This window comes from Crassostrea angulata, unplaced genomic scaffold (genome assembly GCF_025612915.1).
Source record: "Crassostrea angulata isolate pt1a10 unplaced genomic scaffold, ASM2561291v2 HiC_scaffold_228, whole genome shotgun sequence".
Classification (NCBI taxonomy): domain Eukaryota; kingdom Metazoa; phylum Mollusca; class Bivalvia; order Ostreida; family Ostreidae; genus Magallana; species Magallana angulata.
Genome location: NW_026441781.1, coordinates 5012 through 27000, shown reverse-complemented (window position 1 = coordinate 27000; position 21989 = coordinate 5012). Strand labels below are relative to the sequence as shown.

The 21989-nt window shown below is 31.7% G+C and overlaps 2 protein-coding genes and 1 long non-coding RNA gene across 3 annotated transcripts; 2 read left to right on the top strand and 1 right to left on the bottom strand.

The window, feature by feature from the left end:
- Window positions 1–850: 850 nt before the first annotated feature.
- On the bottom strand, window positions 851–7375 carry LOC128169827 (uncharacterized; the record flags this gene model as incomplete). The annotated part of the gene is made up of 7 exons (XM_052835885.1): window positions 7306–7375; window positions 6591–6806; window positions 6207–6461; window positions 5886–5957; window positions 1845–2069; window positions 1435–1689; window positions 851–993 (listed from the first exon to the last, which is right to left on the bottom strand). Coding segments are annotated over exons 1-7 (1236 nt in total), but the record flags the coding sequence as incomplete, so codon positions are not given.
- Window positions 7376–13267: 5892 nt separating this feature from the next.
- On the top strand, window positions 13268–14652 carry LOC128169826 (uncharacterized). The gene is made up of 3 exons (XR_008241605.1): window positions 13268–13523; window positions 13989–14240; window positions 14564–14652. It is a non-coding gene; the product is annotated as an uncharacterized LOC128169826 (long non-coding RNA).
- A 209-nt stretch (window positions 14653–14861) lies between these two features.
- Window positions 14862–18152, top strand: LOC128169828 (uncharacterized). The gene is made up of 3 exons (XM_052835886.1): window positions 14862–15212; window positions 15517–15771; window positions 16481–18152. The coding sequence occupies exons 1-3, from the start codon at window positions 14933–14935 to the stop codon at window positions 16558–16560; spliced, it is 615 nt and encodes a 204-aa protein (XP_052691846.1). The 5' UTR covers window positions 14862–14932; the 3' UTR covers window positions 16561–18152.
- The last annotated feature ends 3837 nt before the right edge of the window (window positions 18153–21989 follow it).

Sequence of the window (21989 nt, the reverse complement as noted above, 5' to 3'; positions counted from 1 at the left end):
ACCTATGTTCAAGTGCATTAAAATACTTAAAGCGTGTTAACAAGAGTTTATGAAATTAGCAAATCTTTTTCGCCACAATCTTAATGTAAATTGTTTTTGTTATTTAATTTCCTGATAATTTACATCTTGATTGTGAACATAAGTTGCCGTTTTACTGAAAAATAAAATCATTTTTATTGTTAAGTGTTTGTGTAAAGGATCAATTATCGGTTAAACAGTCATTTTCCCCCCTTATTATCTACAGCCAGTAAACCAAATTCTACTGTACAAAACAGAATTTGTTAAAAATGTTAATGTATATTATAATGCGCATTTTTACGGTAGCTGCTTTAATTTGAAACTGTTTTTCCTATCTGAATGTCGGAGGTAATAAATACAGATCATAATAAACAAATATTACGCAGAATCAATGAAAGGTTCACAGAAACAGCTAACTTTTATACTGACCATAAAACATATTTTAATTGGTACTTTAACACTTAGTACTTATAGGACTTCTTAACATTCAGTTATTTTCATTCTGTTACAACAAATAAAACTCATGGGATTTAAATTAATTTCATGCGAAAAAAGATTTTTTTTTGGCAATGGAACATGCGCTTCCGTTGCTACACTTCTTATTTAAAATATGAGCTTTCGATAAAATCATCCATTTTATTTAAATTGAACACATTATTTTTCGACTATGAAAAAACATTTTTTCAAACTTAAAAATGGATGTGTTCTTTTGTTATATCAACACACATTTTTGTTTAAAAGTTAACTGATTACTTTCCAAATAGTTAAAAAGATCAATAATATTATTTCAATAATGCAACCAAAGTTGTTCAATTGAATTCGAAAATGTCACCAAACACTGACTTATTTCACAAGCAGCGCCTTCAAAACCAGGTTTGCATTTGGTGCACCACCCCGTTCCCGGATAACACTGTTCACAGTCCACTGGGCAAGGGTCTGAACATTGGGGAACCTCGGCTACGGGACTAGGACAACCTGGGAGGTATGAAGAAATCCTAGTGAATTAAATATGTGGACCAATCTTATACATTAAACTTTGCATTAAATAATAAGCTTGCTACGGGACAAGGACAACCTGGGATGTACATGTAAGTATGACGTCATAATGGTTCTTGCATCAAAAAGACACTCTGGAATCATTTACTAGATCTTGACGTTAATTTACCTCAAAAAATGAAGTAGAAAAAAAGGAACGAAGAATTGTATGAAGAAATCCTAGTGAATTAAATATGTGGACACATCTTTACATTAAACTTTGCATCAAATAATAAGCTTGCTCTGAGTAATACACGTAAGAATCGGCGTAAAGTGTGCCATAGTAATGTGCCTGGCACAAGTCTCTGTTTGCTTAGTTCTGAAGGTATTTTATGTAGTTAATTGATCTGTGTTATTAAATTTAAAGAAAAAGATACTTACCATAAACCTCGACTTCGCACAGATCACCATACGCGTACTTAGAATAACCCTGGGGGTATTTTATTCCAGGAAACCTTTCATTGTAGTAGAATACATATTGGCCGACGTATGGACAGTCAATTGACACGTGATCAGGAATTGTTTGTTTTGTATATGTTTTGTCGTGGAAGCAGCGAACACCATCAAGTCGATTGGTAGTGTTCGAAATGTACAAGGAAAACCCAAGAAAATATGATGTTAAACCATTGGAGTAGCCTACAAAACAATCAACGAGTAATATTTATTGTATTTAAAAGGTAATATAATAAAAGTTTTCAAATGATAAAGGACATATAAAACATTAAACAGAAAAGTTCATACGATACAAAAATCATTTATAAACAACTGCGCTGCAAACATCATTTTTTTACCCCATGGTTCGTTATCTGTTCTGAAATACATGACGATGTGGTCTATTCTAGATACATGTCCCAGATCGACCCACCATAGAGCAAAATATGAATCTCCAGTCGCCGCACATTGGTTGCCACTATAGGACCGATCTGTATAAAGTCCATCCACAGCTCTACTGCTATAACCTGTCGAACGCGTTGTATGCTGCCAAGTGTTCTTCTTGTAACTCAGATTCTCCAGGCCTGGAAATACCAGCCACAAGTATAATAAATGTAAAACGAGGCGGCTTTTTAATGTTATAAAAGTAGCCCCACATGTACAAAATTTAAGGATATATGAAACGAGATGCTTTGTTGATGCCATAAACAGATCGTTTAAACGTACAATAAACAGTGCTATTTTTGCCGCTTTGTTATTCTTGCAAACGGTTTCGCTACAAATAATAAAAATTACCGAAATGAAATTTGGATTGCTAAAACGTAGTTCAACACTAACCAAACAACAACAACAAAAAATGATAATAATAAGCAAGTCTATTTTTAACTGTTTTTGCTGGTCTTTAAATATTAGTTTGGTCCCGTTTGTATTTTTCGCAGATTATTAAATATATGATAAATAATCATTATTTTTGTTTATTTATTAAAAGAAAAATGCTTTGAATTTGCAGATTCTTTAAATCTGCCTCTGATAAGGACACATAAAGAAACGAAAAAAAAACCAGGAGTGAATATCTCTTTTCAGTACACATTATTTCATCAAACAAACATAAGCAAATATCTCATCCTTATTCCTTATGAATTTTAAGATAAATAACTTATACTCATATGTATATTATATTTTAAACATTAATAATTTTAATTAGCATGATGCTGAACACTCTTCTACATGCAAATAAACAAAGAAGTGTTAGGTGTTGTCATCTTATTATCAACGATATGCTTTTTTTAAATACAATGTATCAAGATAAATGTTGGAAAAATGTCGACTAAAATTAAAGTGTAATGCGGTAGAGTCCGGCTATAAACAAGAGGCATATTGGCTTCACAGCTAACCTGAGCAACAATGGCTTTAAATGTTTTTTAAAGGATACTTTGCCGTATTACCCCTCAGTAGAATAACAACAAATACATATCCAGATTTTACACTTATTTTTGCATACACTTAATCTATGACACCTTATATTTATTTTTACAGAAAAAAAACAAATGAAAGAATGATACTAATTTTTTTTCAGGAATACACTGTTAACTTACAATTTATTTTAGCCCCCCCCCCCCAACACACACTCAAACACTTTATAAAGCGATCAAAATTAGGGATGTCAACGAGTACTCGAGTACTAGACTATCGCTCGGTTACACCGATCATCGACTTAAATTTTATTAGTCGATTACTCGTAATAAGTGAATAAAATTTAAAAATATCATTTATACCTTCTCTACGCTGCAGTTATAATGTTGATAACAATTTTTCTTTTATCGACATGTTTGATCCGTAAAGTTTCGCAATTTTTCATCGATGTCCCTTGTGTAGTTTTGACGCTGCTAATAATTATTATTTTCTTTTGATTTACTTAGAGACATTAACCGTTACTTAAGATCAAGAACGTGTTTCTTTTTTTTTTTCTTTTTTTGATTTGATGTTTGTATACATGTATCAAAACTGTAATCATATCAATAATTATCTTAAGAGGTTTGTTTTTAGAATCATTAAAACTTTGATTTTTGATTAGATAAAGACAATGACTTTGTCACATCTTTGCCTACGACGATACGGAGCTCAATTAAAAATATGTAAAAGTCACGAGAAAACAGGAAAAGCCAGAACATTTTCTAGCGATATTTCGATAAAATACTTTCAAATTTTATTTAAATCAAACACATTTAGTATAGGTTACCATAAGTTTCAAATGTTCTTTATTTAAGATACATGTAAGATCAATGTGGCAGTAACATTTGATTAAAAAAGGTTTCAAATACATACGCTTAAAAAATCGAGTACTCGACTATCGGTCGACTTAAGCCTCCAATTAATCGACTAAGCCAACCGAGTAAAATTGACATCCCTAATCAAAATATATGACATCATATAGACACATAATTTTATTTCCCTTCCTCAATTTTTTACCTGCTATTGTATATTAGTTTAAAAATACCTCAATGTTAAGGAAGAAAATTGTACTTCAATGCAATCAATATTTCAAATTAATAACTTTGAAAAATCTAATTGGCCTCCCCATCATAAACGATTGTTGTTTACCTGGTGCGAACTCGTCTTACATTCACAAATCTTTTTCACTTCATTAATGAGTACACTAGAATAAAAAGAAATGTTGTCACGTAATAAGAGTCATTCTAACCAATGTATTTGCAGGCCTATTACATATCACCAATTGTGCTAAGACTCACTCATCATTTTCATCTTTATTAAAAAACAACAACAAGTGACTATAAACTAAACACGAATTTCAAGAACAGTAGATACCAATATTGGTTCAGAACTATGGAAACTGTTTAAAAGAATTCTTTTTTAAAACTCGTTTCTGAAAAACTATCAATATTTGTCCATATCTCATATAATTCATCGTATTAGAAGGAGTCCAAAAGTAGTTACAAAATGTCATCCTTTCATTTATTCTTTTCAAATAATTGATATTTAGCGAGACATTTGTAATGATCAATTAAAAGTTCAGCCTCAATCGCAGGATAGTTAACAAGATGAAGAGCTTAAAATTCTGTTAGGTTCGAGTAATGTTTTTGTACACACGAGTTTATCAATTTCAACTTTTGATTTTGAAACTTGATACACGTATGTCCTTCCCACATTTAAAATGTTAACGGATAAAAAGATGGCTTCATGCACCTCTGTGTGCAAAGAGTAGAATTGTGCGAAAAGTTCTGTAAATTCCTGATAGCTTGAAACAAACTTGACACTCAAATATGAATAGTAAATAAAAAATTGTAAACAATGAAACAGGAGAAAAATGCTCTTTAACAAAGAAAGAACAATGTTTTTTTTTAAATGAAACAAATATTCCTACATATTACCATCAGCGAAAATAATATCTGTTTACACTGAATAAACTCAAAAAAAATACTGAGCATCTGACAAAACGCATTGCATTAGTCAACCATTATGCAAAGATCCTACCGTATATCAATAGATTATTGGTAATTAATAATTGAATAGAATTGTATTTCAGTATGTTGTTACAATATTCGGTACCCATTAATGCGTCGTATTTTGCGCAAATAAAAACGTAAGCTGTCTTATTTACCGAAGTCTATGTTTGATTTAATACGTTAAATAACATTAAAGGCAATAGTTTCCCATATTAAAAAAACATAATTTATGAAAATGAAACGAGAATTGAAACAAACTAAAACTACCGTACAAAGTTAAAATGTCAACGCATAGGAATATTTAACCACAATTTACTTCACAAAATCGGCACCAATGTATCTTAAATGTCTCCAAGATTCTCTTTGCACGCGAAATATTAAACAACAAAGAAATAAATTCTTCGTTGTCAGATTGACACTTTTATTATATATGCAACATGGCTGCATCAAACCAAAAACCTTGTTTTCGAGATACGGAATACTGAACTCGAAGATATAAACTGATGAAAGCCCCTATTCCTTCTCTTTATTTTTTTTTCGTAAAAACTGTATTTTGAAAAAAAATTGAAATAAAGACTGGAAACTCATTTTTGCAATTTATATTTACCTTTCCATAAGGAAGCTTTGTGCCAAATTTTAAATTGGCTGAGTGGTTTTGGAGAAGATGTTCAAAATAAAAAAAAATTAAAGACGGATGGACGGACGGGCAGAAGGACGACAGAAAAAAATGTTATCAGATAAGCTCCCTTGGGCTTTCATTTAAGTTTAGCTTAAACGACTTTGTTTTAAATCGCCATCTGTGGCTTAATTTTGTTTTTTTTTTGTTTTTTGTTTCTTTTGTTTTTGTTTTTTTTTTTTTAGCTGAGGAAGAAATGTTTTTTCTATGTATTGTTTCAAGTATCCAACATAATGATATAAAATCTCAAGAGCACTTACGGCTTTTGCACATAGCCGCACATGGAACTGTACACTTAGGGTTTTCAAATCCGTATTCAAGAACAGGGCAACCTACAATATTAAGACAAAGAAATGTTAAAATGTCTTTATAACATTTTGTTAACCCAGATTCGACTGAACTTCAGGTAGTGATATTCCTTTTTTTTAAGGTAAATAAACTAAAATGCACATTGACTGTATGTGATTTTTTTCATTTTATGATCAACAGATACCATCTGCTATTATGTTGGATATATGATGCATTTGAAAACCTGTGCTCACATTTTAAAAAAACAAATCATTCTACAAAACGCGTATTACCGTAGACTTGCACTTCACAGAGATCAACAAATGCAAATTTGCTGTAGCCGTATGGGTACGTCAGGTCAGAAAATCTCTCATTATAATAGATAACGTATCGACCAATCGCAGAACAGAATACATCAACCACAGAAGGTACTATGTTACTGAGGTAAACTCGATCATTGTAACACACTACACCGTTCTTATGTTCAGTTGTGTTGGAAACAACAATTGTAAACCCGCGAAACCGACTTGTAAATTCGTTCTTTAGACCTGCAATATATAAAGAGACTTGTTATAAAGCTCCTATACCGCATGCTATATGAAACTCTTTGGATTCGTGTGATAGGAGACAGGGTGGTGGTTCGGTTAAATTATATTATACAGTTGATGAAAAATTACCCCATTGCTTGTCGTCCCTTCTTGAGTACACTCTTATACGCTCAATACGTCGTGTGTTTTTCAGATCCACCCACCACATGGCGAATGCTTTGTTTTCGGCTGTAGTGGTACACTGATTCCCTCCTAGAGAAAAGTCGGTTTTCTTACCATCAACAAGATTCCGACTTGTGTAGACAGGATTAAGCTGAAAGGTAGGTTGGTGAAGCGCCATGTTGACTGTGAAAAGAGGTTAAAATTGGAAAATAAATGATATTCTCAGAACTGTCAAACACGGTTATAGCGAACACGCTTACACGTGTATAATGAATTGACGCTTACAGAGGAGTGATTTTCACTAAAATCCCTCCCAACGAAAATTCAGTGAAGAATGTGTTCGTCATTTGTATTCTATATTTCTAGTTTTTAATTGATAATAAGGTAAGTTTAAAAGTTTAAAAGTTGTTTATATTTCATAAAATTACACATATATTGTTTTGAAGGTGTTTGTGTATGAACTAAAATATGCACTTAATAATGCAACAATATATACAAGAAAAGCAAAACAATTAAGTTAACAAAGATAACGAAAAAAGACGAGTATTCATCTTAATTTGTATGAAATAACAAGCATGGATTTTTAAATAAATGTACAGCTTTCTATAAGAATTCTATATAGTTAGAACACGATTATATTTATCATAACAATTCTGTATATTTAGAGCACGATATTACTTACTTCGTTCATATTGTTCACAGGAATGACCAGCGAACCCCAATGTACAACCTCCGAGACATGTACCGTACATGTAGTGACAATGTTTGCATTGGCGGGGGCAGTGATAAAAACAAGCTGAATCGAAGTATCCTAGAGGACAACCTTGTTAAATATTGGAACCAATCAGACACTTTAGTAAAACTTTAACGCTCCAAAATATTCAATAGGATGACCTTTTTAAATGATGAGAACATTCGAACACTTAACCTCAACATTTTACAGAGTGACTTATTGCTCTACAGTTTTAAAGTATGCAAACCTTTTTAAATAATGAGAATAATCGGGCATTCAAGTACATCTTTATTTAAGAAAGATTAAATACCCCGCACTATTAATCATTGTAACCTTGTTAACTAATGGGAACATTCGAACACTTTAATTCAAACTTTTTCAGGAGTGACTAAAATAAAGCATTAAATCCAATAGAATAAACATAAACAACTAAAGATTAAGGGAAAAAGGTTTATGTTGAAGTAAAACTATAATGTAACATGCATTTACTCCTGAAACGTTTAACCTGTTTAACGTTTGGAAGTGCAATAAAAAAGACAGCCTTGTTAAAAGCAACAATAAACATTTAACAACACACACATACACACGTACATAACACTATTTCTGCTTAATTCATTGTTTGGGTCTGTTTGTTCTTAATCAATAAACGGGGGCCAGTCGACCTACATTTATTCTTGAAGGTTTAAAAAAACCCTTACAAACTCTAATGCCAAGCCATTTCAAAATAAAGATTTCGGTGTTATTTAATATTATAATATGTATTAGATTCAAAATCAATATTTGTGTATGATGAAAATTCATTATCTATGCTTATTGCAACGTAACAGTCTGCTGATCGTTCAATATTCAACCAGGATAGGGCAAACAACCTTTTCTAAAAGTTAAATTACGATTTGTCCTTAAAAGTGCAAATACCTCTTTTATCAATTCAGAAATTCCAATTTTTTACAGATGTTTTTAAATGCAGAAAATAAGATGTGTCAGATGTTTTACCGTAGACCTCTACTTCACAGAGGTTGATGAACGCTTTTCCAGAATAGCCAAATCTCGGTGACAGACCCGATTTACGTGAGTTGTAATAAATAACATAACGACCCTGTACGTCACAGAGGACGGTCAGCTCCGGGGGGATGTCGGTCACTGTGTGATTAGTGTCATGGTAACGTAAGAATCCCTCCTCTTTGTTGGTTGAATTTGAAACATAGACAGAAAAACCCAGGAATCTTCCTGCGTAGACGCTGTTTGCTGTGGATTTTGGAATGAAATGAAAGAACATTAAAACAGTTAAAAAATAAAACAAAATAATATGAATAGAGTGTTTGCGCTTATTATTGAACAAATTGTTTTAAGCAAAACCAAAATTTATATTTGATACAGGACAATTTATGATTTCTTTTGGCAAACTACAGAATCACCAATAATTTTTTTTTCCCCAATACTGCTTGAAACCATACAGAGCGTTACGCTATTGAATGAATGCATTGATAACATACTATATATGATAAGAGTTAAATTTGGCCCCCATAATTCGCCATTTTTTTAAGTTTTTCGGGTACAATAAAATGTTAACTAATTTTTTAGAAGAGTTGATGTAAAATATATTTTTTATCTATTTATTTGATTTAGTTGCACTCACTGGCAGTATATGACGTCAGAAGTGACGCCATTTCTATAATTCAATCAAAATCAGCCAAAAATTGACATTTTTCTTATCTATTTACGAATGGGAAATATAGAGCGCATGCTTGAACAAGGAAAATTTTTTTGTCACTTATTAGGCTTGGCTAGAAACATCTCTGATTAATTTTTTTATTTTTTCAAGAATGCGCTCTATGTTTTCGGAAGGAAAAACTGTTTGAAAACAAGCTGTTATACACTAAAAATGCAAAAATGGCGGGAAAAAGTTGTCTTTTCAATGTCATATTTCTGAATTTTGGGCATATAGTCCTTTGGTTGTGGATTTATTACAGAATAAACCACTAGTAATTTGAAATACTGAAGAAGAGGTCACACTTAAAAAAAAACAAAAACAAAATCATATTATACACTCACCAAACTGTGTTCCTTCTACTCTGTGGTATAGTACTATTGTATTTATACTACAAATAGCTTCTAAATCTACTAGCCACGTCACTTCCTCTGACGCAAAAGATAGTGCGCACTGGTTCCCCGTCTCTGAGCGGTTTGCGTATCGCCCGTCTACAGCATTATCCGATGTATGTTTTCCCGCCGTGTGCCAGGTCGGTTTTCCATACGCCAAATTAACTTTATAAAGACAAGAACACAAATCAGATAGTACTATAGCCATTATTATTTGGGTTGAGCGAGCCATATGGTTGTGGCCATTTCCTACTATTTAGAGAATTAAACTTGTATTTTTCTTTATAATAGTGACTCAGAGCAAATTATTTCAAGATAAACAATAAAATAAAAAAAAAACAACAACAAACAAACAACAACAAAAACAAACCAAAAACCAAAACAAAACAAAACACCCCCCCCCCCCCAAACAAAACAAAAACCCAGAAAAAAATCCAGAAAACAAAAGCAAAACATACAAACAACTAAAATCTAAAAAAAAAAACCGACACATACAATAACCATTTAACCTCCCTAGGACAATTTGTCAAAGTATGATACAATTCATGTGTATTGATAAAGAAAATCAAATTCCAAACCTTCTATACTTTATTCAGTTGACTAAACGACAAATCTTTAGTTTATCAAATTAAATTAAGAATTATGAATAAATGAAGTAAACGTTTGACTTACAGTTTACAAATGTATAAATTATTTCACGTTTGATAAGAAAGGCGTATCTTCTTCCCAGGGAGTTCACTTTTCCTTTTTGCTTAAAAGTGTTGCTTTTTCATGCAATCTATAGTTTAATCCATTAATAAAACACAAACAGATAATGCACAATGAATACGTTTTTGAAAATTCAAAATCAACTTATATAAATCGTCCTGCAAAATGTTAGTAGAATAATGATACTACAGTTGTCCATTGAAGTCATTATCAGTATTATATACAACAGTATATGTTTGATAGGTCATGGACGCCAACTTACCTCAATCAACTATTGTAAAACAGCTATTTAGTTTTATCATTAGATTTCGTGGTGGCTCAATTTTCGTGGATTTCGTGGGTACCTCTCATCCACGAATTTACATCCTCCACGAATAATACATTAGGGTTATAAAGTAATATTTCATTTTGTAGGTATAAGAAAATACACGAAATTACGTCCCCACGAACCTATAAAATTTCAGCAATCCACGAAAATTGGCCCCCACGAAAATTAATGATTCCACAGTATTTAGTTTTATTTGAAAAAAAAATGTTTCGCAATATTTTTTTTCTTAGTGAAATTGGCAGATAAATCAGTTTCAACTTTTCGTGAAAGGAAGCATATGTTTTTAAGCTATAAAAACTTACCCCCATCCGCTTCTTTCAACAGCAGATTAAACCAAAACGCGAACATAAGCAACCAAACTGCCATCAACATCTTCTCTTTAATTTAATTTACTCAATAATCTTGAAATAAAATATACGTGGTTATATACCATAGCATTGCCTACCGTTTTCAAATTGATAATTAGTTTAAGTAAGCATACAACTTAAAAAGAAACGATAAAGTGATTTAACCAACGCATTACACTTCGAATAAAGACATTAGTGAAAACATTAATATACGACTTCATGCCTTTATCTTTAATTGTATTGCATTTATTTCTGATGTACTACTCGATAAGAGACAATGCACCACTGAATCAAGTCCAGTTTTATCGACATTTTTTTCCGCGGGTTTAGGTTACATTAAAACGTCTTAAATGGACCCTCTGTCAGGAATACATGTTGCTGGTTGCTTGTAAGTTAACATGTACTCATTGAATTAACCATTACAGATACTATAGATATTAAGATTGTTTTGTTGTAAATGAAAACTAAAGACTACAAACGAAAAAAAGAAAGAAACTGCATACACGTATTTGCATAGAACAAAATAAACAGAAACAAAAGCATACTGCCTTAAAATCTACTATTCGTGGTGGTATGTGATTATTATGCACAGTCATAAGATAATGAAATGATTTTTAACAACACAAGTATGGTTGTAGAAAGTTGATTGATTGCATGTGCATGTAAAATTATAATAAAACATGCCAAAAAGAGCAGATCCGAAAGAACCCACATTTACTTATATTCCAGGTCTCTTAAACAGTATACCAAGATACACAGTAATTCGTTGAAGAAAATTGTGAACAAAATGAATGTAATTAGAAACGCAAAAAAATACAAGACTGTTTAGTTGCAGGTTAAATTGAATTGAAGGGATACTTCTTTTTTTTTTTTTTACAAAGTGGGTTCCTTTTTGAATTCTCGTAAGATCTTTTTATTCATATACCGACAAGTGTTGATTGTTACCAAAGAAAACCAGTCGATGAAAATGAACTTGATTGAACACAGATTTGTTTTTAACTGATATTTAATCACAAAAAAAGAAAGAAAAACAGAATCAAATAACACAATAATATGAACTTATAATCGCCAACTAATGTTAACATTGATGCCCATAAAGAGAGTGCTTTTAAAAGATAATAAACTTCTCACGTGTTATTATCTATTATGTATGATCTAAACGCTGTTCAGACAAATAAATATTAATCAATTAAATATGTAGGCGAACAAATACGAGTTTTGACCACATGACAGAGTAGTCAAATTTAACACACAAAAAACCCCAACCCGCTATATAAGAAAGACCATATCGCGATTAATGACATATCATAGAAATGATGTTGCTAAGAGTCGTTCTCGTTGTGTGTATTTTGATGTTCAATGAAGGAGACGGAAGTAAGTCCTGTTTCTTTTTTTCTTTTCTTTTTAAATTTTGTAGTAAGACGAATTGTCCTTACTTAACAGTTGAAAGAGAGTAGCTAATATCAAACATGGTATGTTTATAAAAATAAATTATAAGTCGTTGTCTGTGTGTTATGGTTTTACGATATTGATGATTCAATAAGCCCGAAGACATTAGACGTTATATTGTTTTTAAAAAGATGATTCCTCATTGTACGATTTGATAAAAAATGATATAAATATGAAAACCCTAATTGCGCCTTAGTAATACGTCATTAAAACTTATCGGACTGTATATTTCACAATTGATCAGTTGCGTCATCACATGAAGACACAGCAGCATGTAGGAATATGATGTAGACAGGCTATAAATAACCACAAACATCAAACCATCTTTAGACGTATTATTGACAAATGTATGTGAAAGATACCCACAACACTTTCGTAATTCATAAATTACATCTATAATTTTCTCTAAAGATAAACCTTCATCGTAAGAATAATTATATGTTTTTACTATAAAAATATTCTATTTAGGAGAATTAAATCATCCAAGTTAGTTTATCACAAGTTCATAATCTCTGCCAAAGTAATCATTCCTGTCCTCCCCCAAAAATCAAATACATATACATATGAACAATGCAGGTGTTAAATTATGTCATATTTTCATTAAAACTGGGATTAAACGTATACATCAAGAAGATTATCTTAACCTGTTCTGGTAAAGCCATATAATAAGTTTGGGACTTATATATATATATATATATATATATATATATATATATATATATATATATATATATATATATATATATATATATATATATATCTATCTATCTATCTATCTATCTATCTATCTATCTATCTATCTATCTGACATCAGCGTACCTAGATATCCTATTACAGTCACTACTTCTAAAACCTAAGATTAGTCATTTAATTAAGAAATAAGCCTAACTCTATAAACTCATTGTATCATGGTTTGCATGGAGTGCAAAAAGCATCCTTTTAGACTGTTAAACAATGCTAACTTATATGATGGAAAGACATAAAATAAATTAAAAACAATGCACTGTACATATTTTAAAAAGAGAATCTGGCGTTCAAGAAACCAACATGGCAGACTTGGGAGAAGGCATCTTCACGGTTCGCAGTGGATGGACGTCGCGATGAAGACCCTGCAGGTGGAAACCAGTGCGCTGAGTCGATTGGGTCGAAAGAAAACACATGGCTGGTTGATTTAGAGGACATTCAAAGCATCAGTAGAATAGTCATTTATCACAGGACAGGTGGAGTTTCATTTGGTGAGTCATTAACATTCAAATCACGTCGATAGCCCCACTGAGGAGACAACCAACTAAATATGTGCATTGGTTTTCAATAATAGCTATAACAGTTAAGGACATTTGATTTACCTCTTCATAATATCCATGTTTTGTTTGAAGAACGAAACAGGCCACATAAAATGCAACCCAGTTTCTCAAAACTGGACCATTTTATTATTTGTTGGAGTTTTAAAGATTTTATTTAAGTTGCTAGAACCTTAAATCAAGAGGGAAGGGGTTCAAGTTTTGTTAAAAAGTTGCACAGCAAAGTATGACGGTAAAAAAGTGAGGTGATATAAGGCAAGTTAACTTCCTACTGTTTTTGTGTATTTTTCTGGAGTTATCATTTAAAACATAATATCGTTTTTCAGTAGATTGTAAAGTAATTATAATAAATCAATGCAATTTATCTCGCTATTTGTATTTCAATTTTGTTTCCTAAAGCACACAGCCAATATGCGAGCAGATTCCTTGGATTTTCTCTGTATGTATCAAATACAACGGTCAAAGAAGACGGGATGTTGTGTTACAAAGACACCAACTTTACTGCGGCCTCTATTCCGCCGACCATGAACATATCATGTGATGTTCTCGGGCGTTTTGTGATATACTACAATTCCAGAAAAAACTTGTCGCCCATCAACCACGATTATTCTCCAAAGGTTTTTAATAATCTTTGTGAAGTGGAGGTTTATGGTACGAACGAATATTGTTATGCAGTAGCACACCCCATTTGTACAAGAAAACATTGTATTCATTACATAATCAATCCCACCAAGAGCAAATTGTGTTAATCAACCTTTTTATATTTAAGTCACACACCCTGGCGGTGCTAGTCAAATTTTGTAAGCATAAATTGTAAAGAAGTTTTCTTTAATTAATATACTAAGCACAAATTAAATAACTGTTCAACATCATACATGTATGATTTTGCTTCAACTGTTCACCTGCTAATGAATTCTTTGTTGTTTGTTTTAAAAACTATCCTTTAACGTTTCATTTTTTGACATTTCAACAAGGTTGTCCAATTGGAGTGTACGGAGCTAACTGCGATATTCCCTGTCCAAGGAACTGCACGTACTGTAACTACATAACGGGGAAATGCCTAGGAGACTGCAGTCTGGGTTATTCAGGACATTCTTGTGAAAATTATGTACGAAGTAAGCAATATTATTTGATGAGGGGTAGGGGTAAGTATCGGACCTATTGTTACAACAAAAATAATCAAGATTGCTAATATCACACTGATATAACGTAATTCTTTCAATTTTCACAAAGATCAAAAGTATTACTTATAATCGTTTTAAAAAAAATATTTTGAATAGAATATCCTTATCAAGATCTATATTATTACGGAATAAAATGTTGTTCAAAAGATTGATGTTGTGATGAATAAACAATTTAAGTACTTTTCATTTCTTTCAAAATTTACATTTTTTGTAGACAACTTAGCACTTCATCGACCAACAACTGAGCTTTATCCGTTCTCATCTAAAAATCCAAGTGGTAAACTTGTCGATGGTATGAAATCTAACCTTGCATATGCAGGCGGTCAATGTACCGCCACCTTGGAAAATAAAGAGATTGCGATGTGGAGGGTGGATTTAGAGCGCATTTCACAGGTGGAGCGCATTGTGGTGTATGCTAGAACGGACAACAAAAAGTGGGGTAATTTATAGTCTATGATTTGTTGGTGTTTTTAATAATAATAATAATTATAATACTGATAACGATAATAATCATGATAATAATTATCATGATAACAATAATAATTATAATAACAATGATAATTAAAAATATCCATTTTGATACAATTATCTTAAGTATGAAACCTACATTTTTTTTAAAACTTGATACATATAATTCTTGTTTCGTGTTTTACATGTACAGTTTTTTTCTTCGAAATTTTTTTCGATGATTATGACTGTTCTATGTTTAATGTTTTGTTTACAAATGTTTACTTTAATTGTAGACGCAAACAATGGTTTTAGAGCGAGGTTTCTGGGATTTACAGTTGCTGTTTCCAACAAAACAGATCATACGGATGGTACAATTTGTTACCATGACAAACACCACACCATTTATACCTTACCTGCAGTGATGGACATTACTTGTGTTGCTGTTGGTCGATACGTTATCTTTTACAATGAGAGAATCAATGGATTAAAATACCCAAAGGGCTACAGTCCACACGCGTTTGTTGACCTTTGTGAGGTCGAAGTGTACGGTTAGTTTTAGATCGATTTTTTTTCTTCTAAATCCACTTTATTCCATTGTATACACATAAAAATAATCAATGTCCTGTGTTAATTTGTAGGTCTTTGTTTTTCTAAACTCTGTATTAGTATATTTATTCATCAAATTTGGTTCATTTTTGATGAAAAATAAATACCTGCGAAAAAATTCAATTGAAACAGATCAGATGAAAAATATCAAAGAAATGTTCATCTTCTTAGTCTAACGTAGATTTGAAGGTCTTGTTTTTCTATACTGTGTCTCAATATATTTAATCATCACATTTGGACGATTTTTAATATACAAAATACATATCCATACCTGAGAAAGACATTCAATTGAAACAGCAGATCAGATAAAAAATGTCAAAGAAATGTTCATCTTCTTAGTCTAAAGTAGATTTGTAGGTCTTGGTTTTCTATAACGTGTCTCAATATATTTAATCATCACATTTGGATGATTTTTAATATAAAATACATATGTATACCTGAGAAAGGCATTCAATTGAAACAGATAAAATGAAAAAAGTCAAAGATTTGTCTCCGAACTAACTATAAAACATAAAACAATGTTGATGCATTGTATATACACAAGAAATGTTTTCAGTACAATTGTTAACAATAATAGATAAGGATCAAAGGATAACGGAAACTTTTTTAGATATTTACAATCAAACTCATAATGTATTTATCATACAATAGGGTGTCCCTCTCCACAGTATGGTTACAGGGATCCCCAATGTACACTCCCTTGTATATTTACCTGTAAAGAATGTGAGTAGTTTACATTTGTTTATAGTAGTTAACAGTCGTTTAGAGTGGTATATATTAGTTTACAGTCGTTTACTGTTGTTTACAGTTGCAGCAGTGAGTATGTTTACCTTACAATTCATAAAGAGATGAACTGCAACGACAATTAAGTATTTGCTATGATACAGTGAAATCATTGGATTTTAAGGTGGCTCAACTTCTGTGGAATTCTTGGGTACCTCTCATACACTAATTGACATACTCCTCAAATAAAAATAATGGGTTACTAGGAAGTTTGTATTCCTTTGTAGGTGTAAGAAAGTACAAGAATTTACGTCCGAACAAACAAATAACAAAAGTAATCCACAAATTATTCGCCCCGACGAATTTTCATGATTTTGCAGTAAGTGTTTTTGGAATTTAGAATTCCATCTGATTTGAAAAACCAAGTACAATTCAACATGATAGACATGAATTTTGAAATATAAAGCACGAAAATGGTTGGTGGATTAAAATTATCATTCTGACCTTTTCCAACTTTGTTTAATTCTCAAAAAGTCAATCCATTCTTGCTCTGGTCAAACAAAGTATAAGTTTGAAACTTTTATAACTATTGTTTCCCATAAAGTAATGCATTTTTAAGCTGTATCTGGGTAAATCAGAATATAAAGTGATATATTTATAGGTGTATACTTCTCGTTGAAATAGTTTCTGAAATCAGCGGCAAATTACCTTATCATTACTCAAAGTCTGGTACAGTATTACATTTTAGAAGTCTAATATTCGATATATATTTGTGTATACAAAAATCATTAGTATGAAAAGTTTAATGAATAAGATATGAATTAACGACATTCCCAGACGGATGCAAAATCATTTTACGTGATTTACAAGCGTGACTTCTTAACATCATTGTTAGATAATATTTTGCGAAATACCTTAACACAAACAATTTATTTGCTGGTATTTTTTTTCACTTTACAGTTTATGCCTTGATTCAGAAAGCTCCGTAACGTAAAGATCTAGTAAATGAAAGGTGCCTACAGATTTATAATATTATATAATAGTTATAAATTTTTTTGATGATGCAAAGTATGACGTCATAATGGTTTTTTCATCAAAGGGACACTCTAGATTCATTTACTAGATCTTGACCTTAATTTATCTCAAAAAATTAAATAGAAATAAAAGGAACGAAGAATTTTGCAAATCTTTAATGGTTTTTTGTATCTGTTATAACTGTCCATTGCTATCTAGAATAAATATGGATATGCATTTAATGTGTACCCTTATAATACTTTAAAGGACGGTTGAATATATATACTTAAGTATCAATAATTACATTTGCAAGAATGCTTCTTTATATACACATATAGAGAAGCGAAAACGTTAAACACATGATGAAACTGTGCCATTCAGTCAACTGAAATGGGACTGAAAAGTTACTGAAATTGAAAATACTGAAGATTAACAACAGTCTAAATTGAATTCCCTGTTCCGTCAGTTTAACCGTCGATACAACGACCTTGTCATGAAACAAATTCCCGCGCTAAGTTGAATGCTGACACTCGTTTTTCATATTCATTGCTTGGTCCGATTTTACATCAGATTTTGTGAACGCTTTAACAAGACATGAAGAACGACTACATAATTTCGCCTCATATCAAAATTCGCCCCTGAAGGCGGCTATGACTACATCATATATGTATATATATATATATATATATATATATATATATATATATATATATATATATATATATATACTCGAGAATCAGGGTCAATGTCGACGCTCGATATACATAGCATCAATGTCGACACTTAGGAAAATTGAGTTTATAAGCGATTTCTAGTTGTAATTTGACAATGATGGACTTTGGTAAAATTGTTTTGCCGTAATTAATACATATCTCATCGTTTTATAAAATAAAATCTAAGAAAACAAGAGATCTCAGAATCGTGTCGACTTTCGCAATATATACGCGTCGACATTATGTTTTTCTGCAGAATGTCAACACGAAAAAATGTATATGTGTTTGAAAGGGGAATTACTGTTCACGTCTTATTTCGTGTTTTGAAAAGAAAAATAGTTTTAACATACATGGAGATTTTATTTATCGAAACGCTACACATATTCAGTGTTTTCTTTTTATGTCGTCAACTGCCTTTAGTTTTTGAGCGGAATTTGCAAATCTTTCAATAAATCGATGTATTATCTCAGTTTTTCTAAAAATAGACAAAGAGTTGTCCCGCATGACAGTGATGCGGAAAGTCCCGTCTACTTTCGTTTTTCAACTTACTCGCGTATTTATTTACATTATGAATTCTTTATTTCTCGCGGCATTTCTTGTTTCTAGATTGTAATTTTCGTTTGAAAGATAAAAAGAAATAGTTTTATAATTGTATCCAGCGGTGTATACTAATTCTTGAACTCTTTTTTAGGGAAAATACATACATAATGCGAAAGTCGACTCGATTCTTACATCTCATGTTTTCGTAAAGTTTATTAAATAAAACATTTAGATATGTTTTGGATAAGGCATATAAACATCATCTAAGTCATTTCTTATTAAATTACAACGGGAAAACGCTTACAAATTCAATTCCCCTACGTGTCGACATTAATGCTATGTATATCGAGTGTCGACATTTTATATATAATATATATACTCTCCCCCCTAAAACCAATTTTCCCGGAAATGTTACCCTTTTTGGAGAAAATAAGATTTTAAAAAAATAGCGTTTGTTTATATCTATATATACACCTGTTCCTCGCTCCGGAAAGAATAAGTACAAGCCAAATATTTATAATAATATATTGTCACATTAAATGCATGTATATACTATTTCAAAACTTATAGTTTTAGGGTGTTTTCTTTTGTTATTCGCACCATATGAAAAAGTACAAGCCTAATGTTCTTATCCATTAAATCACACACAATGTTTAAAATAAATTCTTTAATTTACCACACCTAAAATATTCCAAGCCCCATTTTAATAATACCCTTTTCCCGAGAATTCTTCTCTTTGTTGAGAATATAAGGTTATTGGAATAAACAGCGTGCGTCCCCAACCCCCTTCCGGTAAGAGTACTTCTCTGGTCGCGTCTTATTCTTTTTGAGAGCGTCTTCATACATATTTACATGTTTTGTTATGTCTTAATTATAAGTTAATATACATATGGATGCAGATATATCATGACATGACATTCAACACATCTTATATACCTTCGACGCCTTGTGCAAAAAATTGCGATTACGAATTAAGTTGCAAAAATTTAAGACTGTTCACTTTCGGGAAAAGATATCAAAATTAAGTAACTTTAACTTTCATCTAGGGGAAATAATCTGAACTACAAGGCATCATACAAATATTTAGGGATGATTTTTCAACGAAAATACGTGATTTTAAAGTGATTTGAAAGTGAGAGCCCTGGGATCCGTCTTCTAAAAAATCAACGCAATTAAATTGGTTCGATTCCGAACCTTCGAAAAATTATTTAATAATTTTGTTATATCCGTCCTTTATTAGCATTGGGGTTGGGGATACAAGAAGCATCATTGTATTGAAATTGTACAAAATCGAGCCCTCCGATATTTTCTCGGTGTTCATCGGATTACTCCGTTGCTAGGTACAGCGGGTGGTAAAGTTCTAAAATCCACCACGAAATGAACATTTTGCGTCTGTTGAATCGACTAGTATATATGGAAAATGAACGCATTACCAAGTTGGCACGGTGCGCAAAACAATTCTTCTCACTAGAGCTCTCAAGTTAAAAATATCCTGGAATCTCTAAACATGGGAAGTACTTATACCAATTTTATACCTTGTAATTTGAACTATGCAGAGGAAAATTAACGTAATAACTTCGAAACCGAATGTTTCAAAAATATTCAAGATGTGCCAAAACTTCGAACATATATCCTATTTAAATCAAGCTATTCCGTTGAAGAATAAACGTTACGTTAGATCTCGCTAAACTCATCAGATCCTTGGCAATGTTTAGATGTGGTGTACTTCCTCTAAGGATTGAAACAGGTCGCAATACAGAGGAGAACCGGTACAGGAAAGAATATGTAACTTGTGTGACTTAAATGAAATTGAAAATGAAAAGTTTTCTTAGTGATATTGTCCATTCAAAATATTACCAATTATAGTACTCTGTTCACTAATCTAATATGTGAATATCTCCGCCGAATTGCTCATTTTATCTATTAATTATACAACAGAAACATTTGACAAAGCCAACGAACTCCTAAAACATGCAAATTTTATTCACTCTGTAACAGTTTCAAAGCGACTTATAGGTCCATTGGCCGGGTGTATTGACATTATATCTGTAAAATGAATTTTGTAATTAATTATATACATGTACACATATCACTATGATAAACTATTGACTTAATTGCTATATATTCTGCTTTGTAATGACTCACAGGATGATTTGTTTATTGGGTTGTATATGTTTTATACCAATTCCCCCTGTTCTCTCCAATTTATAAGTCTCAAATCAGTGTATGACTCCTTTTTATTTTTTAACATAAATGATTTTCAAATTACATGTTGAATATATAACACTTTTGATTTGCAATTTTGACAAAATTAATGTAACGTTATAAATTCTATGTAACATTGGCATTTTTTTTATTATAATCTAAAACTATTACGTTATATATCAATATTTTATACTATTCGACTTTTCCCATCAGTTATTTTGATTTATCATTAATTAAATGGGGCCTATGTCCGAAAAGTTTTTATGTGAAAATTATGAAAGTTTGACAACTAGAGATTCTACCCTCACCATATATTGATCCGGAGTACTTTTTCAACGTTGAAAATTGAGACCAAAAGTCGTGATATTTATACCCGGGGTCATTTTTCAAAAGCTTGAAAATAGTTTTCTGAACTCTGATGACCTTAACGCATTTAAGTTTGGGCTTGTTCAAAATTAACTCCAATAACTGAGTTTTGAACTGTATTTTTACTGGAACTTCAAATTGTTCAACACGGTTTAATGTACATTTATATCCTTTATGTCCCTATACATATACGGACGTGGCTGTGTTGTTTTAAACCCCTGTCACACCTGGCTGGCTGACAACGCACTAGAAACGCCGTGGGAGCGCGGTACAAACGCTAATAAACACAGAGGAAACGCCAAGAGAGCGCAATGATCGCAGCAACAGCTCTCGGGGGTCGCTGTGTGAACGCAGCAAAACAAAAATCAACTCGTTCAAACGCTGTGAGTGCGTAATGATAGTGCAATAAAGACGCAGTGAGATCCCAAAGGACTCAAAGAGGTCTCCGTGCAAGTGAGGAAGGTATATTGCTACATAAGTAAGGAAAAATGACTACAGAAAAAATTAAATTCACCGCGTTCATCATATAGTTTTTTGTTAGGTTATCATCAAGGGTTTGACTCTGTTAAACTAAATAGGGTACATGTACATTCAGCTTA